Source organism: Symsagittifera roscoffensis, chromosome 10, assembly GCF_963678635.1.
Source record: "Symsagittifera roscoffensis chromosome 10, txSymRosc1.1, whole genome shotgun sequence".
In the NCBI taxonomy this organism is placed as follows: domain Eukaryota; kingdom Metazoa; phylum Xenacoelomorpha; order Acoela; family Convolutidae; genus Symsagittifera; species Symsagittifera roscoffensis.
Window position 1 is genome coordinate 12,121,325 of NC_087071.1, and position 26,596 is coordinate 12,147,920.

At 37.3% G+C, this 26,596-nt stretch overlaps 2 protein-coding genes across 2 annotated transcripts; both read left to right on the top strand.

The window, feature by feature from the left end:
- Positions 1 to 2,423: 2,423 nt before the first annotated feature.
- LOC134854948 (uncharacterized) lies at positions 2,424 to 10,408 on the top strand. The gene is made up of 3 exons (XM_063871329.1): positions 2,424 to 2,511; positions 9,109 to 9,341; positions 10,163 to 10,408. Exons 1-3 carry the CDS (start codon positions 2,451 to 2,453, stop codon positions 10,364 to 10,366), a joined length of 498 nt encoding a protein of 165 aa, XP_063727399.1. The 5' UTR covers positions 2,424 to 2,450; the 3' UTR covers positions 10,367 to 10,408.
- A 6,341-nt stretch (positions 10,409 to 16,749) lies between these two features.
- On the top strand, positions 16,750 to 26,427 carry LOC134855440 (cornifelin homolog A-like). Its single transcript, XM_063871968.1, has 3 exons — positions 16,750 to 17,197; positions 18,437 to 18,537; positions 26,144 to 26,427. The coding sequence occupies exons 1-3, from the start codon at positions 17,110 to 17,112 to the stop codon at positions 26,294 to 26,296; spliced, it is 342 nt and encodes a 113-aa protein (XP_063728038.1). The 5' UTR covers positions 16,750 to 17,109; the 3' UTR covers positions 26,297 to 26,427.
- The last annotated feature ends 169 nt before the right edge of the window (positions 26,428 to 26,596 follow it).

Consider the following 26,596-nt stretch of genomic DNA (forward strand, 5'->3'; position numbering starts at 1 on the left):
TGACACTCATCATTTTCGCAAATTTACATGAATTGAAGCCTGTTCTCAATTGACAACTTTAATAAATATTATTTGGCTATATGTTCATTCTTCACAGTTTTTTTTCTGGCTTTAAAAATTACTTTGTTTACTCAAAAGCAAAAAAGTCGTTTGTTTGAATTCATAATCAGCAGAAAAGAAAATTTCGCTAAAGTTTTTAGTATTATATAGCCAACCACCGAATAATCTTTAAAAAATGTTCAACTATTATTTACGTAATTTATCTAGTTTATATATTTCGTCCAACTTTCAAGTGAAACAAATAGGGATGCTAATAGAAAACTTTCCATTTCTAATTCATTCGAAGTTTTTGTAAAAAGAAAAAATTCACCTGTTAACACCATTTTCAGAAACGCACAAACACCAGAGATCAAAATGAAGCTGCGAAATCAAATCAAGTATTTAACACTTTTATGCACAAAAGTCACTAACACACAGTTGCACCCAAGAAAAAAGATTATCCTACAATTTCATTCTCAAAGAAGATAAGAAAACGTTTGTCATATATTTTCTATATCTGATCATTATTTGATAAACAATAAATGCAATGTTGCGAAAAACCCAAAATCCTAGGTTCAGGAATATAATTTGTTTTACTTTAGCCGCAATATCATTTTTATGCTCAGACAAACAATTTTATCTAGTTTCCTTAATTATGTGAGAATTAAGGAAATTATATATTCAGGAAGAAAGAACATTGTACGTTTTTTATTTTCAAAATTTTTATTATTGTTAGATAATTGAATACTTTTTACTGAGTAACTTTTCGATGTTGAAACATTGTATGGTTGTAGGGAAACCTTATGTTCTGCAAGCATAGCATCTAGTCCAGGGGGGCGGATCTAAGATGACCAAATTGATTTTTTGAGCTCTCCCAAATCACTATAGAGATCCCATTTTGACCAAAATTTCTGCGCCGCACAGGCAAATTTTTGATTAAGAAAACAGGCCAAAAAAGGGGTTTTTAAGCTTTTTTTGGAAACTTTTGACCAAAAGATTGCGTTTTTTTCCGCGCGCGTTTTGCGTCGCAGGGGGTCAAATCACTGATTAGGGGGGGTGTCTTCCGCCTCCCTTAAATCCCCTGGTGATCTGGTCAATTCTTTTTTTCATCCATCGAATTTTTTCTCGGGACATATTTTGAGGTTGATCAGTCCTTGTTTATACAAAATTTAGGTAAGTCAAACTGTAGTGTAATTTGCTTTACCTTATATGGGGAAGATTTTCAGTTGACTGATCAATTTTCTTTGGCTGTTTTCATTTAGAGGCTGGAGAAAGAGTGATTTTAACGGGAGTTGATGTGACTTCTTTGATGCGCTAAAATGGACTTTGCTAAAAGTTATAATTGTATTTGTTACATTTTGCAACTTGGACATCGCGACATGAACGAATTGAGGTGTTGCTCTTTTTCTGACAATTTCAATCAATACTTTATCGCACGCAGCGTCTCCTGATTAAATTTGTTCTATTTCTTCCATCTTGTTGATAACATTTTGCTTCATTACAAATCCTTTAAAGTTTGTTTTTCTTCGTCTTTGTGTTTTTTAAAGATTTTTATCTCAGTAACAGTACCAGTATCTTTTTCACTACCCCTCTTCATTACATTTGGGGGGACTCGTTAAATTCAGATATTAACTTAACCGTGGAATAAGTTCTTCTTAGGGGTGGCAATTCTTTCGAGAGTATCAAAAGGGGGGTGTGGAGGAGGTGATATTTCAAGAGAACCAGTATTTTTACAAAAAAACGAAGAAAACTGTAAGAACTGAAACTGAGTTCCTACAAAAATATTATTTTGAACAAAAACTAAGTTTAACTTAGATCTAGAAGTTACAAAATTACCAGAACTGTTATGATTTCATTTAATCTGCAATCAAATCCTAATTTTAATCATAAAACTGACTTTTTCGGGTACATTAAACTGATTTAAGGCTACATGAGACACACTGGATGAAAATTTGATTAATTTATCTCGAAATGATTGTCAAAACCAGCCATACTCAAATTGTCCAAAGTGTTATTGTGTATAATTTTAATAAAAATATATTTTAAAACTTTTTTGACTTAATTGAACTAATTTTTGATAGACTTCTGGGCAATTTTGGCAAGTTTTATTTAGCCAGATTAAAAGCTCGAGGTCAAATCTTTGAAACGCTCGAGTCAAAGATAAGCCAGTAGGTTTTGTATTATTAGAATTAGAGCCATGTTTGTAAACTTAAGAACAAGCTTTTCAGATTGAATTTTCGGGTAATATCGTGCAAATTAAATCCATGATGTTAAATGCCGGTCAAAATTTAAGCTGTTTTCTTTTGCCATCTTGATTAGTCACCCAAAAACTAACCATCTTCGAAAAAAAAACAAGCTAAAAATTTCAAATTTTTTGTTAAATTCAAACAATTTACACTTACAATACTTTGATGGCTATTAAGAAATGTTTCGGGTGGATTGCTATCACAATGACAGTACTGGGAATTTCAGGTAATTATTTGAAAGCGTTTAAACTTGTTCAAAAGAGGATTTGCTTTGGAAATGCATTTAAAAAAATAAAACCGATAAAGTCATGGTGAAACAAAAATTGGGGCTTTTGTTTTTAATTGGAAGCTCGACTCAGTTAAATTACTGCTATCGAAGTTTTTGATACGGATTTTAATCAATCTCTGTACTTATTCGTAATCTAACTTAAGATGATTTTCTTTATTTCGACGAAAATGTTTAAAGCAAAGCACAGTGGGTGAACGTCGATATTTTGGGAGGGTGTAGTACTGCGTTGCAGTCATCCATTTACATAATATGTATACTATTATTTCCAAGGCCATTTGTGCCGTTCTAAAATAGAAGAACTGCAAATTCAGTCCTGCCATACAGCGTAGTAAAACTGAGCTAGTAAAACTGAGCTACGAAAAAGACGTTATTACAAACTGTCTAAATTCAAGTGTTGTGCAACACTAGTTTTATATAATTGAGTTATCAAAACTTCCATCAGTTATCATAAGGCGCAGCCAGCAGGATTCTTGTCTCAAGACAACCCAACCGAGATGGGAATTCCCGTAGTCGGGAGCACAGCGAGTTCAGATCAGCCATGAAACTTTGAAATTTGGCTCGACCAATTTATCATGGCAGTGACGGTGAAAGAGAAAGTGGATCCCGAAACGTTACTATAAGAGCCAAAACCGATCATAAAAAATTCAGAACTAAAACCAGAAATGCCACGAACAGGTGAAGATGCTATGGCCGTGAAAGAAAGGGAAGAAAGAGAAATAATGGCTAGAGACAAAGTCCAAAGGGAGAACGAACAACGAAGAAAAAGAGGCCGAAGGTTGGCCATAATGTGTAATATTACTAAGTACAGAAAAGATTAGTGTCAAGAATATTACAAGCGGTGGGGGCAGAAGGAAAGACGAGATTCGTTTAGCAGAATTCGCACACGGAGAACTCAAAACTGAAATTTAAAGAGATTGTAGCTTTAGAAGAGTGACGTATGAACGATACAAGCTTTTCAATAGACATCAAGAAGCAGGAGAGTCACTGGAAGCATTCCATGCTGCTCTACATGCACATACAGCTAGGTCCAAATAGGGTAAGCTCGAAGATGAACTACTAGTACGAGGTTTATTCATCACGAGGATGAAAAATGCAGCCCTACAAGACACTTTGACATTTGAAACCTCATCTCCCGACGAAGTGTTTAAAGAACGCTCAAATGTGAACAGAGCAAACAGACAACACGGTCATTTTAGAAGAAGAACGCTAATACTGCGAAAGCAATTCAATCGTCTGAATCACAAGAATAAAACAAGAACCTGTTATGACAGTTAGGAACAGTAACCAGATCTGCAGATGGCAAGGTAAGGAACAGCATGAAACAAAACAACAGTAATGTAGAAACAACTCACGAGCTACTAAAAATAAACGAATTTGCATTAGATGCGGCAGAACGTTTACCGAGGGTCATTTAAAGAATTGCCCAGCAATGTGGAAAACGTGTAAAAACGGTACGAAACCAAACAACTTTGCGAAAATGTGTCGTTCTCAACAGGTAAATGTATATGAAGTAGCGGAGGATGTCGAAGGTAGGTCTGAAGACGGTTGCAATATCATACAGAACTTTGACTACCGTGATGAATTTGAAACCATTTCGATAGAATATTCTCAACAATCACAACTCCAGATAGAACAAAAGGTCCATAACAGATTGGAAAAAAAGAAACGATACAAAAGGAGAACAGGAATGATGTAAGTAATAAAAAAATTGACATACAAAGAATTCCACAGTCCGAGAAAATTAATTCTCTGAAGGCTCTTGTCAAGATTGATAATTAAATTATCTACATTGCAGTAGACACAGGCAGCCCAGTATCGTTTCTCCTTAGGGCTAAAGTAAGACAAATTTTGGAAAGTTTAAAGAAAACCAGGTTTGTATCAACCGAAAGTTAAACCTGCAGGCACAGTTTTTTGACTACTATCAACATCCAAAATGATTCCTGGAGCAGCCAAAGTAAACATTCGCTCAGCGGAATGGCAAGTTCTGGATGCATCATTCCTGATTACAGAGAGACAAACTAGTTGTAATCGTGAACACCACCCAGAAACTAGCTCCTAAAGAAAACTCGATGTTTGACGTGCTACTGTGCGAGCAGTCAAAAAATTGGAGAGAATTTTTTCTATAAAAAAGTCATGAAATTATTTGATTGATAGGAGGAATTGAAAAACCATTTAGTAAGCATAAAGTATCCACTATGTCTAATTCAGGAAAAAGGTAGGCGGATACCAATTCACATCCAAAATATTGTACAACTTGAATTAGAAAAAATATTAGCGCAAGGTCATATAAAACGGCTTGACAAGTTCACAAGTGAATTTTTCTTCGCTACGAGAGTGATCACGCACTGATTATCGCATTGGAAGCGAAATAAATACACAGACAACTATTTAAAAACAAGTACCAGATTACCAACGTAGACAAACTATTAGATAGAGTAAGCAACTGCTAAAGCAGCGGGCGGTTTATATTTCACAGTATTAGACCTGAAATACGCATGTAGTCAATTGAGGTTGACTGAGGAGTTACCAAATCAATTTAACTTCATTTTTGTCGGAGGGCAATCAACAGGGACTTACAGGTTCCTGACAGGTTTTTATGGACTAGCCGTCATTCAGAATTTCAGAAGACATGAATAGGACCTTAATCCACGCCGAAAACAGTTTCTGTTTTCTAGACGATATAATAATCGTTTTGAAATGAAACGAAAGCGAACATCAATTATTAGTTTCGAGCCTATGAAAAAAGTGGATGAAGAAAATCTGGCTTTGAAAATCGAAATTGTTGCGAACGAGGTAAACTGACTCGGTCACCATCTATCATCAAGCGGGGCTATACTATAAGTTACAAAAACAGAGGCCATTGTACAGTGAAATCCCCCAAGGCATTGAAACAACTTAGGTCGTTCGTGGGAGCAATAACTACTTTTCGTAGTTCATTCAAAATGCAGCAAGTCTAACTGGCAAACTCAGATCAAAAAACGCATCAGGATGTAAGGTGAAAGATCAAGAAAAACCGTGAGAATCAACGACAGGAGGAGTGAGCAAGGATGCGAGCTTGGAGACAACATAACAGTGGAGAAAGTAGCGAAGACAACAGTTTAGAGAACAAGGAAGATAAAGAAGGGAAAGCTAGCAAAATCAGAACCGGAAAGTTCAGAGACGGACATACCGAACGTGACCTCGGAAAAAGAGAGAAAAACCCGGACGCAACACAATCAACTTTGTCAAACTGATGTTTTTCTGGGACTACATAAGACCTGGTCATATATTCAAGCTAGATGCCAGCTCAGAAATGATCCATAACAACTATACTAACAGTAACCAGAATACCAGAGCAAGCAACAATCGAGGAGCTGTTTTAATAGTCGAAGTTGACTTAACAGTAAGATATGAGAAAACCAGTCCAGATGTGAGCGTGGTGATACCAGGAAAGAGTGTTAGTCACACGTCAAGACAACAAGAGCCACAACTGCCCGCGCAGCAGGCAGACGGAAGAGGGAATGTTCTACCTGCCATGAGTTTTTGAGAAAAGTCTTTTGGCAGAACTGATCACAGAAGACGTGTGGATGGGTCGTCGAGAGGAATGATCGCCACGACTTAGAGCTGATGGAGTCTACACAAACCCACTATGGCAACAAATGGCAGTCGCTGAAGTTTGCTTACTGGTTGGCAACCACCTACCTGTGCGAGCCCAACTTCGACCAGTGGTGATGAAAAGGATACAACGTGGACATCCTGGTCAAGAGGCCATGCTGGATGTCTCAAATTATTTGTGGTTGCCCCATATGCATAAGGATATCGTTAGGTTAGTGGATGAATGCAGAGATTCCATCAGATATAGCAAGAATGCTAAGAATGTCATTCCTATTTATTCATATATGCCTTTGCCTTTGTTCACGCACCCGGGTCAGGAAGCTCAAATTGATTACGCAGGGCCACTAGAAGATCATAAGGGAAAACATATATCTATAAGTGGCAATTGATAGATACTCGAAATTTCCGTCGTTTGAAGTTACAAAATCCACGGGGGCAAACTCATCAATTAAATGTCTACGAGCGTATATTAATATGCATGGCTATCCCGAGTCATTCAAAACCGATCAATTCTCAAAATTTAAAGGAAATGCAATGCAAAAACTTTGCACGGAGAATGTTATAGAACAAAAATTTTGCTCAGTGTGAGACCTCGGGGAGTGCGGTTTAGTCGATAGAACGATATAAACAATAAAAAGCAGACTGGGTCGCATGCTACTGAATGGAAACATTTTATCAGTAAAACTTCGCCTTAGTACAAAAAAACGAGACTTATGATGGACGAAGCAATAAACAATACAATGTTCGCCATTTTAAGCCCATTTTGGACGCTTACGAAAACCAACTTAGTGTAAAATTCTACAAGATAAAGTTCTAAACAACTCTGAAAATTTAGATAAACAGCACCTGGAGAGATCAGCCCTCACAGCATCGCAGCTGAAGCGCAGAATTGATCAATTTTTGGAGAATTTCAAAATAACCAAAAGAAGATAAAATAGCAGAGACGTCAGCCCGCTGTTTAAGCAGCAGATTTCATCAACCAGAGATCGGGAACGAGCCCGAACTTTGAAGAGTCTAGTTGAAGCCCAGTGGTTTGCAGAGAGACCAGAGCCATCAGGGAATGACATGCGCCGGATTTTCGACGAAACCAGCACGATAATCCTGAGCTTCGGAAAGAACTCCTATACTCATGGTTTCATAGAAGATCAGCTCGAACTCCAGGGGGTGAAGCTCTCACCGAATCTACCCAGTCAGGATGAAGGCAGAAAAAGCGGAAAAGCCGTAACCAATCCGCTAAAGGGGTGGGCGGTCTTAGAATCATCCTCTACAGTAAAGACAGTAGCTGGCTCAATATATCGGAAGAGGGACATTACCGAAGCCAAAAAACACATGCGGTCCGAAAAAGGCAGTAATTCCACATAAAATTCAAGGGACAAGTTGGAAAAACCAATAAGTGAACCGAAAAGGAAACATCAACAAAGAAATAGAAACACCACTAGAGGATTCTGAGGAGTAAACACTGCAACAGCAGCGGCCAAACGTACAAAAACTTGCTCAGGAACATTTTCAAGCAAGTCAATCAGTTGTAACGTCGAAGGACACCGGGGAGGTCGGGGAGGTCTCAATTTAGCAATCAGGAGAGCCAGGCCAAATAACGCGGGACAGGCAAGCTCTTGCCTGAGACTCAGGAGGAAGTTACAATTAAGAAGAATGAACGCAAACAAACAGCTCAAATGGCTAGAAAAGCTACAGCTGCCAATGCAGCGCAAGAAAAGGCAAAAGCAACGCACCACAAGTCACAAAATGAAAGTGCTGATGAAAGACCTAGCAGCTTCACTCCGAAAAAACTGTCCACCAAAAACTGAGAAAGATCAATCGTGACACACCTCCAAAGGATATATTTGACGGATTCCAGAACCAAGGCATGGTACCAGAAAATTGCGAGAAGATGGCAGACCAAATATTGACACGAGGTGTTCAGAATACAGCAGAGGAAATTCTCACCACAAACGGTTGACCCGGGGAAGAAACTGTGGGAACAGCAGTGATAAATGACATCGGCTATTCAGATGAAACATATCAGAAGGACACTGCAGGGTCCAAGATCAGACGGAGTGCCAACAAGAATCAAGGACCGAAGAGAGTTGGCGATCAATCAAGCATTCAGTAAGAATGACTACCACGGAAGAGGACAATACAGAACTCATTGAGGTGACTTTAGAGGCGTGGAGAATGAAGTTAGCTTCATTTGAGACTAGAACAGACAAGCCAAACGAAAGACGATTCGTCTTACTGCAAAGACACTTTTCTGGAGGAAATTTGGGTATTCCTCACTTGACATTTTCAGAAAGTGGAACGCAGCATGGATAGTACCGCTAGAGTTGGAGGAACCAAAAGAAAAGAAGGAAGATAATTCGAAATTGTCAACCAAATTGGAGGCAAAACTTATTAATTTGAGTACCAAAGCTCTAATGTTTTAATTAGAAAAGTTCCTAATAAACACCGAATAGAACTGAGCTACAAAAAAAACTGAGGAACAAAAACGACTTTATAACAAATTGTCTAAATTCAAGTTTTACGAAACACTAGTTGTACATAACTGATTTAAATTTTATTACAAATGCTTTGCAGTTTTTCTGAGCGTTGACATAGTTTGAGAATATGCCGAGAATAAAACTAAAAACGTATTGGGGCTTCAATTTATGAAAGTTTTGTGGAGAAAACGACAAAAAAATAAGAGAAGCGAGCCAGTTTGAAGCCTAATCAAGTGAACTTGTTTGTTTTCACCTGTCGTATATTTCTGTCTTGCCTTTCTCACTGATATCGATAAATTTTGGATGTTAAAATTTTTTCTTTTTTCGCTATTTTCGGGATTATAACCGAAAAGACCCCTTGCGAGTGCAAGACAGCTGTCGTCAGCCCGAGAAAAATTTTCGTCCTTAAACAACTATACAAACATCGGCTTGGATATCGAAATAAAAAATTTTAATTTAATTCCAGGTATCTTTCTGGCTGGCGTCGTTGGGCTAATCTGGGGTCCTTTATGTCTTCTGGGTAGTGATGAGCTTCAGAAAGAAATGCAATGCAGACAAGTTGTGAGAAGTAAATCAATATCTATGGCCTTAATAGTGTGTGGAATCATGGTGCTCGCATTGACCATAACTATAGTGACCATAGAAATTAGAATTCAGATAGCAGAGCGGTTTGCAAATAACTCGTCACATGATTCAAACGTAAGTTTTTCCAAAACGTTCGAGTTAGTTTGGCAAAAAAAGATGACATAATTTTAAGTCTAAAACACAAATTCAATTATTTTAGGCTTTCCATCATTACTTTATAATCAAAATTGATTAAAAAAGAAACAAAACGCGAAACATAAATTAACCGAAAATGATTTTAAGTAAAATTTTGTTGTGCGGCGGTGCAACAGTAATTCAAAAAAAGTTGAGAAAAGAACATTTAGAGGCACTTAGCATAATGGTAAGTCATTCATTTTGAGGGAGTCAGATTTGTAAGACCTCTAGCTGTGGTTGACTTGCAGCATCAGATTAACCACAGCCTGACCATTTTCAACCGCAATATTGGTACCTTGTGAAAATTCCTTGGTACCACACGTCATCAATTAACTTCTACAATGAAAAAACTAGTTATATTTGTTGGACGCAGACATTTAATGAATCAGTTGGCAAATGATACGCGGTGCAAATTTTTCGAAATTTTATCAGAATAGCTCGAACTTTTTCTTCTTTTCAGTTTCAAATTTTTTTTGAAATTAATATGAACCTATTTAACAATCGCTCTCCCTTTGGTATCTACTAAAAAGTTGCTACGCTTAAAAAAATCAAACTTTTCTGCAATCTGTTTGGTCAAAAATTCGACAACTGAATCTAGTTAACAATTACCCCCCTTTCTTGAAGGGGGGGGGGGCAAATTGAAGTAGATCCATTAATTTTGGCAAATAAATTAAACTGTTACTCACCGTATAAGACAAAAAGCTACTCTGCCACATGGTTTCATTAAAATATAATCGGAGTTAATGCGTTTATTTTTTCAGAAGCCGGAGAACTCTCGATACAACATCATTTATACCGAACCCGAAAACTCCATCAGAAAATTATCCAGAGAGGCGTACTCTAACTTAGAATATCTACAAACTGCACAGAATGCAATTGACGAAACTCTAGAATCCACTAGCCGGCTCAAGCAGAATAGAAAAAACGAAGAAGCCGAATCGAAAAATATCGACGGTCTCGTTTGATTTGCCGAACGACTATCGAACAGGAAACTCCTCGCTTGTTCAAATGGAACAATGAAACTGAAACATAAAGAGGATTTTATGAATACATTCAATGTTTAAAAAAGCTGGATAAACATAACACCATCTTTGAAATTTAAGTCACGATGATTTCATGCTTTAACAAGAACAAAAAGTCAAAAGGATCAAGCTGCTTACACACAATTTCTTTTTATTCAGCAGCAAAAATTATGGATATGAGTTCCGACAAAAACCAGAAGTTTTAGAACAATCAAATATGGAAAATTTTTTGAACGTTTTTTATTCATGAGACCAAAAGCTCAACCTTTTTAAAGAAATAGTTTATAAAAACTGTGTTATTTTCAAAAGATGAGCTATTTTATTTACCTAAAAAACTGCTAAAAAAGATTAATTGTCACTTTTTAATTATGGAGCTGATCGGCCGCAAAAATGGTGGATTTTTGATTAGGGGTATTTAATCATAATAAAAATAGCCATAATCACAACAATCCAGCCACTAAAAATTGTAATAATGATATTAATAATTCTGAAAACCAAAAAAAAAACTAAAATGCAATTTTTGGGAAAAAGTAGTTTTGACTTCAATATGAATATTTTCATCGGATTAAAGATTTCCAAAATTTGGAATTTTAGTTTTTTTTTGGTTTTCAGAAGTATTAATAAGATTCTTAAACTTTTTATTGGCTGCATTGTTGTGATTAAGCCTATTTTTTTAAATTAAATATCCCTAATCAATAATCCACCATTTTTGAGGCGGATTACCATTATAAATTAAAATTAACGACTGATCTTTTTTTTGGCAGTTTTGACTGCTTAGAATTGTCAAAGGTGTTGGTTAAAGACAACGTATGTCATCGACGTCTGGTAAAGTTTGTTTTTTAAATGTTCCGACGCTCTGCCTAGTTTTTGCTTTTTTATTCAGTGACGCTTTTATTGATAATTACTTGAATTGATTTTAGAAGCTTTAGTATTTTCATTATTTACCATGTACAAGGTATTGTGACATATTTGCACTGGCCGAATCATTGGAAATTGACAACTTACACGAAATGTCAAGTCTTTTCTATATCGATGGTTTCATATACTCAAGCAACGAGAAAAGCAAAGCCGAGCAACAATCATGCGCACGATCAAATACCACTCAGTCCCGATAAGATTGTTCAATGCAATTTTTTGTTAATTAAGGGAAGATCGACAGGAATCTACCGACTCAAAACTGGTTTCTACGGAATGACAATTATGCCGGCGGAATTTCATTGTTAATAGATTGGCATTGTCAGAATATACGGAGGCACTTGCATTCATTGACGACAACCAAGCGGTAGCGAAACGGTGCGAGAAAGAACACAAATCAACTGTCGAGAAAGTCTTGCAGACGCTAGACAAAGAAAATATGGCACTCTAGCTAACTAAATGTAGGTTTGCCCAGAAAGAATGCGAATGCTCGGCCATAAAATAAAGCCAGCCGGAGTAACGCCGCTAGTCCGAAAAATGGATCAATCAAAGCACTTAACTGCCCGGAACACTCACACAACTAAAATCTTTATGGGGTCAGTACAGAGTTTGCACAAAAAACCTCCCGGCTTTCTCGGAATCATCAGCAACGCTAAGGCTGTTACAAAGCCAGAAAAATGAATTCCGATGGAAACAAGAATGCAAGCCGCATTTGGAAATTTAAAACGCAAGTGGCGAATGTAGTAGAACTTAAACATTTCGATGTCCATAAAGATATAAGTATAGTGTGCGACGCTAAACATAACGGACTGGGAGCAGTCTTACAGCAGCTCAACTCCGAGGTTAGCCGGCCGATTTCGTTCGCTTCACACTATCTAAAGGATGCCAAGAAGAAATACTCGACAAACCAGCTCGAAATGCTAGCGGTAGTATTGAGGCAGAGTATTTTTGCTTTTACGTACTGGGCAGACCATTTCAAGTCATAACCGATCGCAAAGCCCTCGTATCGATATTAAATGGTAACAATAAGAAAACAAGACGATGTTCAGCCGGCCAACAAGATGGCTCGATTGTCTATTACCATTCGATTCGAAGGTGGAGCAGAAGCCAGGGGTTTAAATCGGGTTAGCAGGATTACCTCTCCCGAAACCCAAATAGCGAAGCTAATCCAATTTTGATCTACGATAGCATTTTTATGGTAGCAAAAAGAACGTCACTTTGTAGCGCCCTCGGATTTAAAAACAATTAATTATTCGACAGATTAGACAGAAAATTGAAAATTATCGCGAACGAGTAGACTTTAGCTAACTAAAATTATGAATTCAAAATTCGAAACTCAAACCTGCCAATGGAGCGCAATTTATCATGCAATACAAAACCACTACATCACAAGACATCAATTTGCACAAATCGAAAGCTACGCGACAATTTCTTAAGTTTAGTTAGGACAATTCGTATCTCTTAAGATCGTTATGCAGGAATTTTAAGTAAATTACATTGAGCCGAAGAAATGGAAAAATTTTTCAGAAAGTTTTAGAATTTCCTTGAACAACACCCCAGCATTGAAAGTAGCCCATAATTAGGAGTTTAAAGATTAAATGAATCTCAAATTGATGCCGTTATCACGGAAGCCACAAATACGAAATCGGACAAAGTTTTTCCATTCCTTAAACTTTTCCTGGAGATTTCTTTACCTCGATTGACCAATCGAACCAAATCATGTCCATTGTTCCCAGAAACTGCAAAGTTCCCAAAAACTCATCACTCCTTGAATTATTCAATCTTCGTTTCATTGAACCACAATACGCGAACCCCAGTTTGAGGCGACTTTTGAAAAGGTTAAATCCAAAGACCTCAAATTGGTCTCAAAAGTTAATGATATGAGCAAGTTTAATTTTTATTTTGCTAGCGGTTTTCACGTTTTTGACATTTGCCTCTCGCTGATTGACAAGCTGGTCACTACGAATACGTTAGATAAAGCAGATAAAAACAAGCTCCACTATTACCACGACGGGAAGTCTAATACGCTAACGATGGCCATGGATATCCGTACATCCTCATGAACATCGCGTCAAGGGGCGAGAACTGCATAAAAGCATATTCGCGGGTAAGAATCCTAAGTTTATATGAGCCAAGGGTGACTTTGTAAAAATTCTTGAACTGAGGGAGCCTAACGAGGCAATTGAATTTGGGGTACCAAAAATCACTTCAATTAATTGAGGAAAAACTTAATTGTAGCAGTAGATACGTATTCACGATGGCCATCAGCAGTGGTTTGCAATACATACTGCGCAGACAACGTTCTTAAATTTCGTTAAAGCTACATAATCAATCATGGGATCCAAGAAACGATTGATGTCTACCAAGGCCTTAATTTCATGTCAAGGGCAGTAAAATTTCTCTGCAACGGAGATGGCATCGAAATAGTAAAATCGCCAGTGAATAATCATCGTGCCACGGGATGCGATGAGCGAACAATAGGAAGCCTGAAACACTGAATACTAACATTTGCTCGAGAAGAAAAAACCGAAACCCTTGGAGTAAATGCTTGAAAGGGCCCTCGGCACCTTACGTTGCTGGTTGAACGAAACGCTTAAGATCACGCCATTCGAGGCTCATCACGGTCGGTAAGCAAACACAAGTCTAAGAAACTTAACGGAAAAAACCTTCCCTTAAAAAACTGGTCAAACGTTAAAATCTAAACCTGCTTGTTTAGAAGCGAGTGACTCGGCGGCGCAATCAATGCCACACCCCCTGTATACATACTGGGGCGATCGATCGGTCTCGAACTACGTGGTCGTCTGAGGAACCACGCACAACATTTGACGGACAAACAGGCCAACGACCAAGAGAACGAGCCAACGGCCCAATCAATTGACTTACTTAAAACAGAGGCAGCCCGCCAAGAGCAACTTTCCAGTGCACAAACGAGCAAATCTGAACAAGTCTAGGTTGCATAAAACAAAAACAGTCGCGGAAAGCACACACACACTAAAAATTAGTAACGGTAGACGATTTAGGAAATCTGGAGTTGCCATTAGGAAAAAAGCAACACGCCGATAAATCGAACGTCAGGCTCAATCAAAAGCGCACCAACGCCTAAGGAGCTGCGAAAAAAAACAGGCTTATAAAAGCATCAAAATACGCACAGTGACTACAGAGAGCAAAAACAGGCAACCAAGCGGAAAAGGGTGGAAATCATGACGCGTAGAGTTCGGAATCGAACGACGACAGGCCACTAGCGTGCAAACGAATTATAAGAAAAAACCCGCAGTTTCAGTCTTACCTGAATGGCAACCACAAGCAAAATCCTCGGAATCATTTACTACCCCAACCGTTCGAGCGGAGGGAACCGGCGGAAAATTTTCCAAGATTCAGGAATGAGCCGCAGGAATGATAGCAGGAATGAGCCGCAAACTCTGATCATATTCGTGAACGATATAGTCGGGGCGAGCAAAGGGACGGAGCGAGCGAAAATTGAAATTAATCGAGAAACAAGCGAGATTTGAATCAAGTCGGGCGAGGAGCGGAAGAGAACGTACAAAGTATTCGACGAGCAAAGCAATCGGCGGCGCAATCTGAACCAACTTCGGCGGCAGTCGAGCGTAAGAAAAAGGGCGAAAAAATAGGCTTGTATCTTACAAAAGCTAAGATTCTACCAGCAGCCAAGATGAAACGGAGTCACAACGGAGCGGGCGCAAACAAACGGTTGAATGGAAAGTAGGTGCAGTCAATATTGACCATATTTTTAAAGCGGCGACAAAAAATGAGCCTGAGTATATTTAAAAGCTATCTAAAACTCTACGGACCAGGGAGAAAGCCGACTATTGACGGTCGAAAACTTGAAAAAATCAGTTTAAATCTGTTATCATTGTTGCCAAAAGATTTCAATTGAGTAGCTAAAGTTTTCATTCAACAGTTATTATTTCATACTATTCATTCAGATTTCGTTTCACCAGAGGTAATGTCATAGTCATTCAAATTAGCCATTCAAGCTTATTCTAGGTTATATGTTTATTCTTGCTGTCAATCATATATGTTATCTTTTGATGCTAGCCTTCAGGTAGCATCAACAGGTATCAACCCTTATCATTTTGATCACTGATACAATTAAATTGGTAAGCTTGGGATTTAATTCAACTTATCAAATTAGCTATTTCAACACATGCGATGATAGATTACAAAATTAGTTTTGGCATAGCAGGGATCCAATAAATTTCAACTTGATGTCTAGTATTTTCAATACCTAACTAAAATTTTTCCTCGAACTGCTGCTGCTTGGTACTTGTTGAATAACAAGTTATATGTGAAATGAGTCCTTCTTCTCTCGCAGTAATACAAAGTAACAAGCAACTTTTGACGGATTTTGTACAGTCTGAAAAAATTGATAGCCAGGGCTCAGGTACTTCTTTTTTTTGGTCGTTTTATTAAATTATAGGAACTTTCTTACTATTTTTTGTTATCAGCAGAGCTTAAAAACGCGTAGTTGGTCGCACCCGTATATTCAATAAAAACATCCAATACTCCAATTTGAAGCAAAAGAGAGAAACAAAGCAGCTTTGTTTTTATTGGAATTTTTCTTTCAAAAGTGAGATTTTTTCAAGGTGTCAGACCGATACATTTTTTTTCGATTAAGTCACTTGGTCTTTTTTGATCAGTTAGCTCGAGCCACTGCTCCGGTTGAAACGTTTTGATGTGTCACATTTTAAGTTGTCTGGAGTTTCAGGTCCATGATACCATGTATGTTTTGAAAAGATCTTGGACCTCAACTTTTGAAAAATTATTTTTTCGCGAGCATATATCTGACATGTATAGATTTTGGAAAGTCACATGGTTATATTGCCAAGATCTTGCAAGATCTTGGCAAAATAGCCATGTTTCATGGATAATTCAAGAGTAGCACTGGGCTTTACAAAAGCTAAGATTGTAAACTGGGTAACATCAAAAGTATAAATATGAGTTTTATTTGCTTGAGTCTGAATTTAATGTGGTATTTATATTGCCGATTTGAACCCGGCGGATAGCAGATGTTTAAAAATCATTTTTTTCTTCTAGGCCTTTGAAACAAATCTTTAGAAAGTTTAATCATCCGGAAAAATACTTAATATTGACTACTTAGTCATCGACAAAAGTCGAAAGTTGTCAAATAAAATGAATGCTTTAACATATGAATTGTTATACTTGCTTTATTACACGATCTAGTTATGTTGGTTATAAGCTATCATAGTTTTTACCAACAACCCAAATAGTGCAATGATGAATAACACGGTCAAACATTATGATTTAAGATTTGAGTAAGTTTGCTCAAAAGGTAATCAATGCGTCATAAAATGTATACCATTTGTAAAAGTACCAGAAACTGAAACACCTTTAGCAAATTTATGGCCAAACATTGCGAATTAATCAAATATTTGGGCAAAATACAAAGGTTGTGCAAACTGTACAAAAACCCGCCTGAAGTATTTTAATCCCAGCCTATGACAGCCGAAAATCAACCAAACCTTGAAATTCAGTCAAATTTGTTAACAAAGGCCGCCAAAACGAAACAAAATTTACCTGTTTTAGATGAAGTCTTATATCCTTTTCAAGAATCCAAACCGAAAACAATGATAGCCCAAATTGGCAAACTTTGGAGAAATATTAACCAAACAATAAGAAATCATAACTTGATTTAATTTGGTAGAAAACTGTCCAAAATCAAGTCAGTCCTTCATTAATTGGTTTTTTCCGTTCCAACAAAGCCGAAAATAACATAAGTCGACAAGAGCAAAATGGGCGAATGGAACGAAGGATTGTTCAGCTGTTTCAGCGATATGAAAATCTGCGCATGCACATATTTTCTACCCTGCTATGTACAAGGTACGTCTAATCCACATCTCAAAAAGTCGACGCATATAAAAACTCATCACCAAGAATATATACAATAAAAGTAAAATCATCCATTTGGACTTGATATTTTTTTATTTTCCGGGATTGAAAGTTCAGTTTTAATAAGAGAGCCTTAATTAAGTTGAGAAGCAGTAACAAGCCTTCTTTTCTGAATCGATCAACCAAAAAGAAGGCACTTGTAATTCCTAAAACACTTTTCTAATTCTTTCTCAGTTACAAGTGTTTTAGTTGCTTCGTTTAAGTCTAGTACATGAGATATATTTAAAAAAACTAAAATTGTAGCATTTTTTATTCATTTTTTGACAACATTTTTTTAATTAAATTTCTTCTTGAGCTTCAAATGGCCAAAACCCAAAACTGAAACTAATTTCTATCTCAATTGTTGTGTCGAATCATTGGTTCAATTTTGTTAAAATGACATATTTTATTAATAGAAATTTTATAAAATGTTTTAGAAAAGCAAATGTTCAGCAAACTAAAACTGAAACATTTTTTTTTTCAAAAAGTATAAAGTTTTTTTTTAAAGAAGCTTAGTTTTTCTTTATCTTCTCACGATCTATCTTCTCACGATTTGAGTTAATCAATATAAATGAATCAAGACGAATTCTTTTCCCTAAATTGATTTTGAAAAAACTTTTCATAAATATTCATAAAAAATTTTTCACACTCCTTAATAGAAGTTCAGCTGATCAAATCAATTTTGTATTGCCTTTATTCTTTTTTCTAATCAAAAAATTTCATTTCCAAGCCAAAAAATAGTTAAAAAAAGGGTACGTTAACAATTTATTTTGGCTTGGGAGAATACCAAAAAGTCATCAGCTTGACGCGGTAGCGGATTTAGGGGAAGGGGGGGGGGGGGGGTTGACGCCTTTTTGTACTACTTTGAGATATCCATTGTTGGCTGACTAAACCTAAGAAAAATTCTAAAGGCGCCTTTGAATTATATACTAATTTTGAGGGGGAGGGGGCGGAGAGCGTGCCAAAAAAACGCGATTTTTTGGTCGAAAGCTTCCAGAATGTTTTTTTTTCAAAAATTTCAGAATAAGGGATTTTGTAGTGATTTTTGGTCGACTTAAAAAAATTTCGTATTTTTTTTCTGAAAATCCTAGATCCCCCCCTGGCGTGACGGGCGGCATCTCCATTTAACGGATCCTAAAAACAGATCCAAAAAAACACAAAAATTCTGTGCCGCATTCTGTTTGTTCACAGGTAAAGTGGCTGAGGCAATGGGCGACGGATGTCTTCTGTGGGGAATCATCTTCTTCATCCCCCTAATCAACCTCATAGCCCCAATCTCCCTCAGAGGAAAGGTAGGATGTGATGGATACACTTACAACCCCCACCTTTCAAGAAAGGGAGGGGGGAATAATTGTAAACGAGATTAAGTGTTCGTAGAAGCTTAGTCGATGTCAGTACCCAGGTCTGAACTCTTGCTATTAAAGTTCTCTTCGGTGGCCAGTCAATAGACAGAATGGTCTAAGAGCAGAATGGGTCCAAGAGCAGAAAAACAGGAAAATATCGAATTTTGTACGCTAATCGGGAATTTAAGTATGAGAATTGTCAATATTACCTAATAAGCAATAGTTTATGCATAATTTGAATAATTGAATCGAGATTTTTTTTAAATTCAATTTATAAAAAGTTGATAAAATTATTCAAAACATGCATATTTTAGTCATTTTCTATTTGATTTCATTTTCTTATTTCATTTCTTGTTATTGTCAATAAAAGTTAATATTTTTCTGTTGCTCTGCTCTTGGACCCATTCTGCTCTGAGACCATTCTGCTTTTTGCTCCGCCTCCATCCTATTCACAGGTAGTAAGTGGCTGAGAACATTGACTCACGTAACAAGCTGAATAAGAAGATATTTTCCATCACTTCATATTTAAGTTTTTGTTCCAAAAAATTACTGTTACTTTCGTATTCTGTAGCACTTCCAATATCAGCAAATAGTAAAATCTCATAAATTGCTTTTTATGCATGAAAAAAGGCGGATCTAGGATTTTCTCGATGGGGGATGCGGATTTTGAAACAATTTTTGAAAATTTTGTCGACATTTTTCCCGGTCGACCAATCTGATTTTTTTGAGCTCGCCCAAAGCACTAAAAAGACCCTGTCATGGCCAAATTCTGTAGGCCGCGGGCCAAATTTAAAAAAAAGACGCGGTTTTAGGCTTATTTGAGAAATTTTTGACCAAAAAATTGCGTTTTTTTGGCGACTGCTCCCCATTCAAAATTAGTTTTTTATAACGCCGTTTTTTAAGGTCAGTCGCCAAAAATGACATCTAAAAACAGTAAAAAGGGGGGATGAATTTTGAAGAGGGGGTGTTTGTGGTCAAAGCAGGTCTTTTTTGGTGTTTTCAGAGAGCTCGGGATTGATAAGAAAAACTGTAGAATAATACAGCAAAACTTCTTTAACTTTTCCAAATCAAAACCTATATATCAAGTAATTTAACCCTTATAGGCTCCTTATAAAAATTTTGATTGAGAACTGAATTGATTAAAAATCAGAGCATTAAAAAAGTTTCTGCAGTTTATTAACAAGGTTAGAGTGATTTCAAAGTTTAGGATAATTATTGAAATCCAAATAATTTTTGACTAAAATTCAGAGGTAACACCAGATCAGCATCTAAAATTGGTTTTTCAGATCCGGCAGAATAATTTGCCTCCTATGAATAAAGCAGGTTTTCAGAGAATTGTTTTGTCCAGGCTTTTTCTCTATTAGAGTCCTGACTACTTCACGTTGATTTTCTCTGTTTGTTTCCCAATCGGCTAGACCGGTCTAATCGTTCCTTTCTCTTTCGACTTTTTCCTCCAATCTTTTGAATGAAAAGGTTAAGTTGAGGGCAAGTATTCTGTACTGTACTACGCTTTGTGCCTCTTTTTGTGCTGCTCTTGAGGCTGTTTTGTCCGCTCTAACGATCGCAGGAATTTCCTTTTGTAATTAAGTTCAAATAAGTTTAAGTCCAAATACAGGAGGCTCTAAGTGGCCGGAAAATAATCTAATGACCTAGTCGAAGGAAAGGGTCAGCGATTCATCAGCACTAATGCCTAATTGCATTGCATTTTCCAGTCACTTCAACTAAAGGATTCTCCTTCTATAGAGATTCCCAATTAACGAATTACAATCAGTAGTTCCCTACACCAACTCAGTTTGACCTGCTAAAATAGTGTATCCACAGATAACTTTTCTTTTGAGGTAATTTCACAGACTCTTCTAACTTCAACAATCACTCTGGTTAGAAAAAACTAAGTTCTGGTTTAGTAAAACGCGTTCTCTCCTGATGAGAACCAACAATCTCGTTACGTCCTTACAACTGTTGTTTCTGAAAGTAGGCTGTTTCTAATTTTTAATTCAATTCCTATTTGAATTTTAGTTATAGTTTGAGAGTTATGGTCGACACTAAAAGGGCTGGCATGTACTTTGGAGCATCTTAGGCAAGTTTTTAACCAAATTCTTCTTCTATCAACAATTGTCCTAATGTAATTCTTTGTATTTATCAAGTCCGATTTCTCCTCTAAACTGAGATATGTTTAGGCGCCAAAAGATTTTACTTATTTATCCCACTAACATTTTGACTTTCCGCGGTAGGAGAAAAACCTTTTCATGGGTGGCTATTTCAAATTTTCAAGCATCTAAAGTTCTCATATATAGTTCATTTCAATACCGACCTTCTAGTTATCAGGGGAACGTAATAAGGGTTCAAACTATGCCAACGAGTCACCTCCGTAACTAAATAATTATCCAGTCCAATCATGTTATCAAGGAGAACAATTTGCCATGCCACGCTCCTATTAATAGTGTTTTCCTCGAGGGCATTTTTTTTCGTCTAGTTGGAGTTTTATTGATAACATAATCAACAAGCTGAGTTTAGCTCAATATTTGCCAAGTCTACTCTTACTCAATGTACTACTCCAGTAAAACAAAGTAATGGCTTTGTCCTTTCAGTTTCTACTTTAATGCTCTTTAGATAGAAATGTTTCCAATAATTAGTAATGTAGCCGATCACATTTTGATAGTGTTGGGACTGGGGCGTACGCCACTTGCATATGTTAATATTGAGCTCTACACGCATTTTTGCTCAAAAACGCTTAAAGGTCTCTTAAAGGTTATCCCGACGACACCATTATTCAGTATTCGGGTTCGAGATTTTTTAGGGTTCCTACCCACCAAGCTTCGTTCATATCTCAGTGACACTTTCTATTTTAGTCCTTTAATAGGTATGTTATCACCTTCCCTCGGAAGCGCGCTATTGAAATAAAAGTTTTGTGTCCCAAAGTTGTAGCTTCCTGCGTTCAGTGGATGCCAGGAAACGGTTTCCCGAAAACCAGGATAGAGACTTCTTACTTATAGCTTTTGTCAGGCAAGTTAAATATATCTAAACTATACTCTAATCGCGGCCATATAGCTGTCAGGGGAACAAAATTTGCCTCTTAAGCGTCAATTTTTGCCAAAAACTTACATTTGGTAAGCTAACTAATCATCTCGTACTTTCAAGTTATTTGTCATGTCAACTATTGCTGCAATTGTGCCCTGATGTAGCATGAGGGTGATCGGCTCAAAAATTTTTGAGTTTATCTTGTTGTCAATTTTGGTTCACATTATGCATACGACTTATCTTGCCATTAGCTGTAACATTGCAAATTTTTAGTTCGCTGCGTTCCGTGGATGCTGAGAAACGACTTCCGGAAGTCTTGGATGGAGAATTTTCTCTTAGAGTTTTCGCAAGCCATCCATAATTCCCATCTATACTCTATTCCAATCCCGGCCTTCTAGCTATCAGGGGAACGTAATTTGCTTCTTAGGAATTAAATTATGCCAAAACCCACATCCCGGAAGCTGAGTAATCATCACGTACTTTCATGTTATTTAGGGGATATTTTTCCCATGCCATGCTTCTGTTACTGTCAATTTTCAATGTGACTTTTTTTTTCGTCTAATTTAATTTCTATTAATAATATATTCACAGAACTCACTGATTGCCACGTCCACTCTCACTCAATTCTTTACTCCAATGTTACAGTGAAATAACTGTTTCTGTTTAGTTCCCAATAGATAACATTCTTCGAATTATTGGCGATTCCGAATGCGCTGATCGATTCCGATTTCAAATTGGGACTGGGGAGTACGCCACTTTCCGGTGTTAATCTCTGGGTTTTTACGGAATTTTGGTAATAAACGCCCAAAGGTCATTTATAGGTCACACCCTTTGTCAACCGGAGTCAAACTCTTACGTCAAATTCAAAATTTTATAGGGGTCCTAATTTTTGTTATCACTTTCCCGTAGAAGGCTTATTAACTGTGGAAGTGTTTGCCGGAGAGTTGGAGTCACTAGGGGTTCTTTGTCGGGGTTGAGTTCTAGTGTATTTGCGGCCATAAAAACAAAATTGCATCGAATTGCTCATTATTTTGACTAAATTGCGCAATTGGGATCGAAAGGATATATTTCCGAAGTGCTAGTAACTTCCGGTCCAACTAGTCAGATTTGGTTCACATTATGACATACAACTTATCTGGCCGTTATCTATCATATCCCATCTGGCCATTTTTTCTCCCAGCGTTCAGTGGGGCCGAGAAAAGACTTAAGGAAGTCTATGATGAGGACTACTTACCTAGGGCTTTTGTCAGGTCTACAATTGCTGCAACTGTGCCTTAATAGAGCCATAAGAAAGATCGGCACTAAAATATCTGAGTTTTTCTTGCTGTGTTGACGAGGGTCTCTTGAATTTCTTACAACCTTTCTGAATTTCTTGCCTTCCATTGAGCCGGCTTCGTCATGTGCTCTATGAGGATCATGAAAGTGATCCGCCTTGAATGTTTTTTGGATTATCCGCTTTTTGCGGTTGCGGGTGTTATCCTTGATCACAATACATAAGTGTTTGATGCATTTTTTGATATCTCCACCAAGTTGACATCTTCTAGTGAGTTGACTTCGTGCACTTGCTCTATGAGGGCTATGAACGTCATTGGAGAGGGCGAAGCTGTTTTTACATGTTTACAAAGAATTAAATGTCGGTTTTTCTGAAAGTATCGACAATGACGTTAAAGCTTGATCTTTCTCTAAAATTTGGTTATCCTGATTAGTTTACTTCAGGCTAATAATTGTTCTACTGGGCCTTTAAACTATCGTAGCGTACACTTCTAAACCTCAATATACTCAAGGTGACGCTGTCCACGTCAAATTTGCGAGTAGTCGAGTTTACAGAAGAATCACCAGTTCTACATTCTCATGTTTTTGTTGCATCTAGAAGTCGTCAAATTAAGAAGTCTTCATCTAGCATTTTGAACGTCATTTTTTGGTAGATTGTGTGTCTTCTGTTTTCATGAGTGTTCCTTTCCCTTGAAGGCACCTCTGTTCTGTATCCCTTCGTAGCGTTTCGAATTCTGGTTCATTGATGATGTCCTTCATTTTTGCATAATTTAGTTCCTTTGTTTTTATCGAGCGTTCCTCCTATTGCTCTATGCTTATTTTAGGCGTTTGTCGACTCATTATTTCTTTCCTTGAATTGTTTTGCAATGCAAATGTTTGTCTTGGATTCATTATGAATCCAATCCTTGTTTCACCACCTGCCTGTTTTATGCTTGCTTTTGTATTTATAGGAGGCAGCTTATTCAAGTCCCGATTGGATGTTCACCGGTAGGGTTGGCTCTAATCTGGGACTTAATGCTTGGGTTCTGCTAGCATTCAATGTTTTGATGTTTTTTTGCTCCTGGAGTTACGGAGATTAGGTGAACGTTTTGTGACACTTTTTTTCAAGCGTTATCCTAATTAACCCAATTTTTACTGCTCGTTCAATTATTTTTTTTTCTGGTGCCCAAGAAGGTGATATAATCCGAAAGCAATGATAAGTCATTCTCAAAAAGCAATTCTTGTGAAATCGATTTATTCTGTTACCTCTAGGACCTCTTACTTAATGTTGGGGCAATGCTTTGAAGGTCGTCAAATTGTTATTTTGACCTGTTTCGGATCTGAAATAGTTATTGCATTCTTGATTCGAAATTGCATCACGTGTCTGCGTCTTTCTTTGCTCTATCCGAAAGAAAAAAAATGTGTATCCTATTATAAAAACTCTGTTTTTTGTTACATATTCGATTTAATATTTAATCATTTATCAATTAATAACGAATCTTGAAACGTGTTGTCTAAACGGAAATTAAAAGTTAATATTTTCAGACATGCTTCTAGTTAGCCATTTTGGGTTTTAACTGAAACAATTCATCAACAATTGATGACAGGTGCTCGGAATGGTGTGACAAGCACATTATGGGTCTATGGAAGTCAACACGTACAACTAAATTACTTAAATATAATTCTATACGCAACGAATCTTTTTTCCTGTTAACATTAACTGAATTAGCTACTCGGGTTGGTGGAATCCCTCATGCGCGAAGGTCCGATTGCGCGAAAATATAAATCAGCCAATCAGATTTCAGTAATCTAAAATTTGTAAAGAAAGTAAACATTTCCAGGGACTGGGGTATTGAGATTTCGTATTTTGTTTTCGATTTTTCGCATACAACTTTTTTCGCGCATTCGGTCCTTCGCGCATGAGAATAGCCCCCACTCGGGTTGACTTCCATAGACCCGTTATGGATCGGGCTATCAAATTTTCGAAAATTTTATTGAGCTTTTTTTAGGTCGAATAAAGATTTTCCGAGCGCTCCCAGAACACTATAGAGACCCCAATTTGAAAAAAATTTTCTGCACCGCAGGCACATTTTTGAAAAAGTAGGTCAAAAATGTTGTTTTGTTTTTGGCCCACGCTGCCCTTCAAAATTAGTATATATTAGCGCCAATTGCGCCTTTAGAAATTTTTAGGGTTGCTCGGCCGAAAATGGATGTCACAAATAAATACAAGAGGGAGACTCTTTTATTGGCGAAGGGGTCGAATCACTGAGGGGGCATCTGTACCCCCTCGTCCGCTCTCTAAATCCGCCCCTAGTTAAAGAAATTTATTTTTTTTGTCCGTCAAACAAACTTTTGATGATTGTTTAGTTAAAGCCAAATCATTGGCATTATCTTTTCAATCAATCAAGCTAAATGAAGTTGATTAGCTTAAAACTGCTTATTTTGACATCAGATTTCTTTTGTTCACTGATTTCCACTAAAAAAACCGTGTTCAAAAAACTAATAAATCTGACCAGGGGCGGATTTAGGAGGGGTGGGGGGGGGGTCGGACTCCCTTTCTTCCCAAAGCTTAGGGAGAGCTCGAAAAATCAATTCGGTCGACCTAAAAAAAGGTCGACAAAATTTTCGAAACTTTTTTGAAAATCCGCCCCCCCCCCCCTCGAAAAAATCCTAGATCCGCCTCTGAATCTGATCGATTATATTGCTCAAGGTCACCGACATTACAATGAATCCTAAATATCAGCAGGGGCGGATCTCGAATTTTCTCAAGGGGGGGGGGGCAGATTTTCAAAAAAATGTTAAAAAATTTTGACGACTTTTTTTAGGTCGACCAAATTGACTTTCCGAGCTCTCTCCTTAAACATCAAAAAGACTATGTTTTGGTCAATTTTTCTGCGCGGCATGCAAAATTTTAAAAAACAGCTCAAAAAAGCCGTTTTTGGGCAATTTTTTGAAAATTTTGACAAACAAATTGCGTTTTTTTGGCGCGCGCTCCCCCTCAAAATTAGTATATATTGGCGCCAAAGGCGCTTTTAGAAAAATTGTAGGATCGGTCGGCCAAAAATGTACCAAAAGGGGGCCCTTTGGGTCGGCAGGGGGTCGAATCCCTGAGGGAGGGTGCGTCCGAGGCCCCCTGTCCCTCCCCCCCTAAATCCGCCCCTGAATATCAGTATGACTATGGCTTCATAACTAATAGTCAATAGAGATCGAATGACCAGTACCTGGACTAAACTAACTGAACAACAGTTATTTCACGTAAGTTTGAGAAAAACACTTTCTATTTCAGATTCGTGAACAAAAAAGCATAGAGGGGGGCATACTTGGAGACTGTGTTGCAGTGTGGTGTTGTCTACCTTGTGTGTTGTGTCAGGCGGCTAAGGAGATGAACGTGGATTTGATGGCTGCTGATGGAGATATTGAGCAATTAGAACGCGTTTAAACTTAATTTTCCCGCCTCAAATGATTTCCTAGATTATAATTTCATGATATCCAATTTACTAACAAAACTCAACAATGTATTCTATTGTCTCGAAATATATATATTTATTTTAAAACAATTTCTGACCGAAACCAATTTCTTGACTTTTTTCCAAGTTAGGTAGAAGCGCAAGTAGGACAAAAAGAAGTGTCCAAAAATCAATAAGCAGTTTTTCAAAATCAAAGAGCTCAGGCCTGTGGTTTCTTTAGCCCGGGTTCAGCTACCAGTAGTACTCATCGATGAAAAATTGCCAATCCAGTT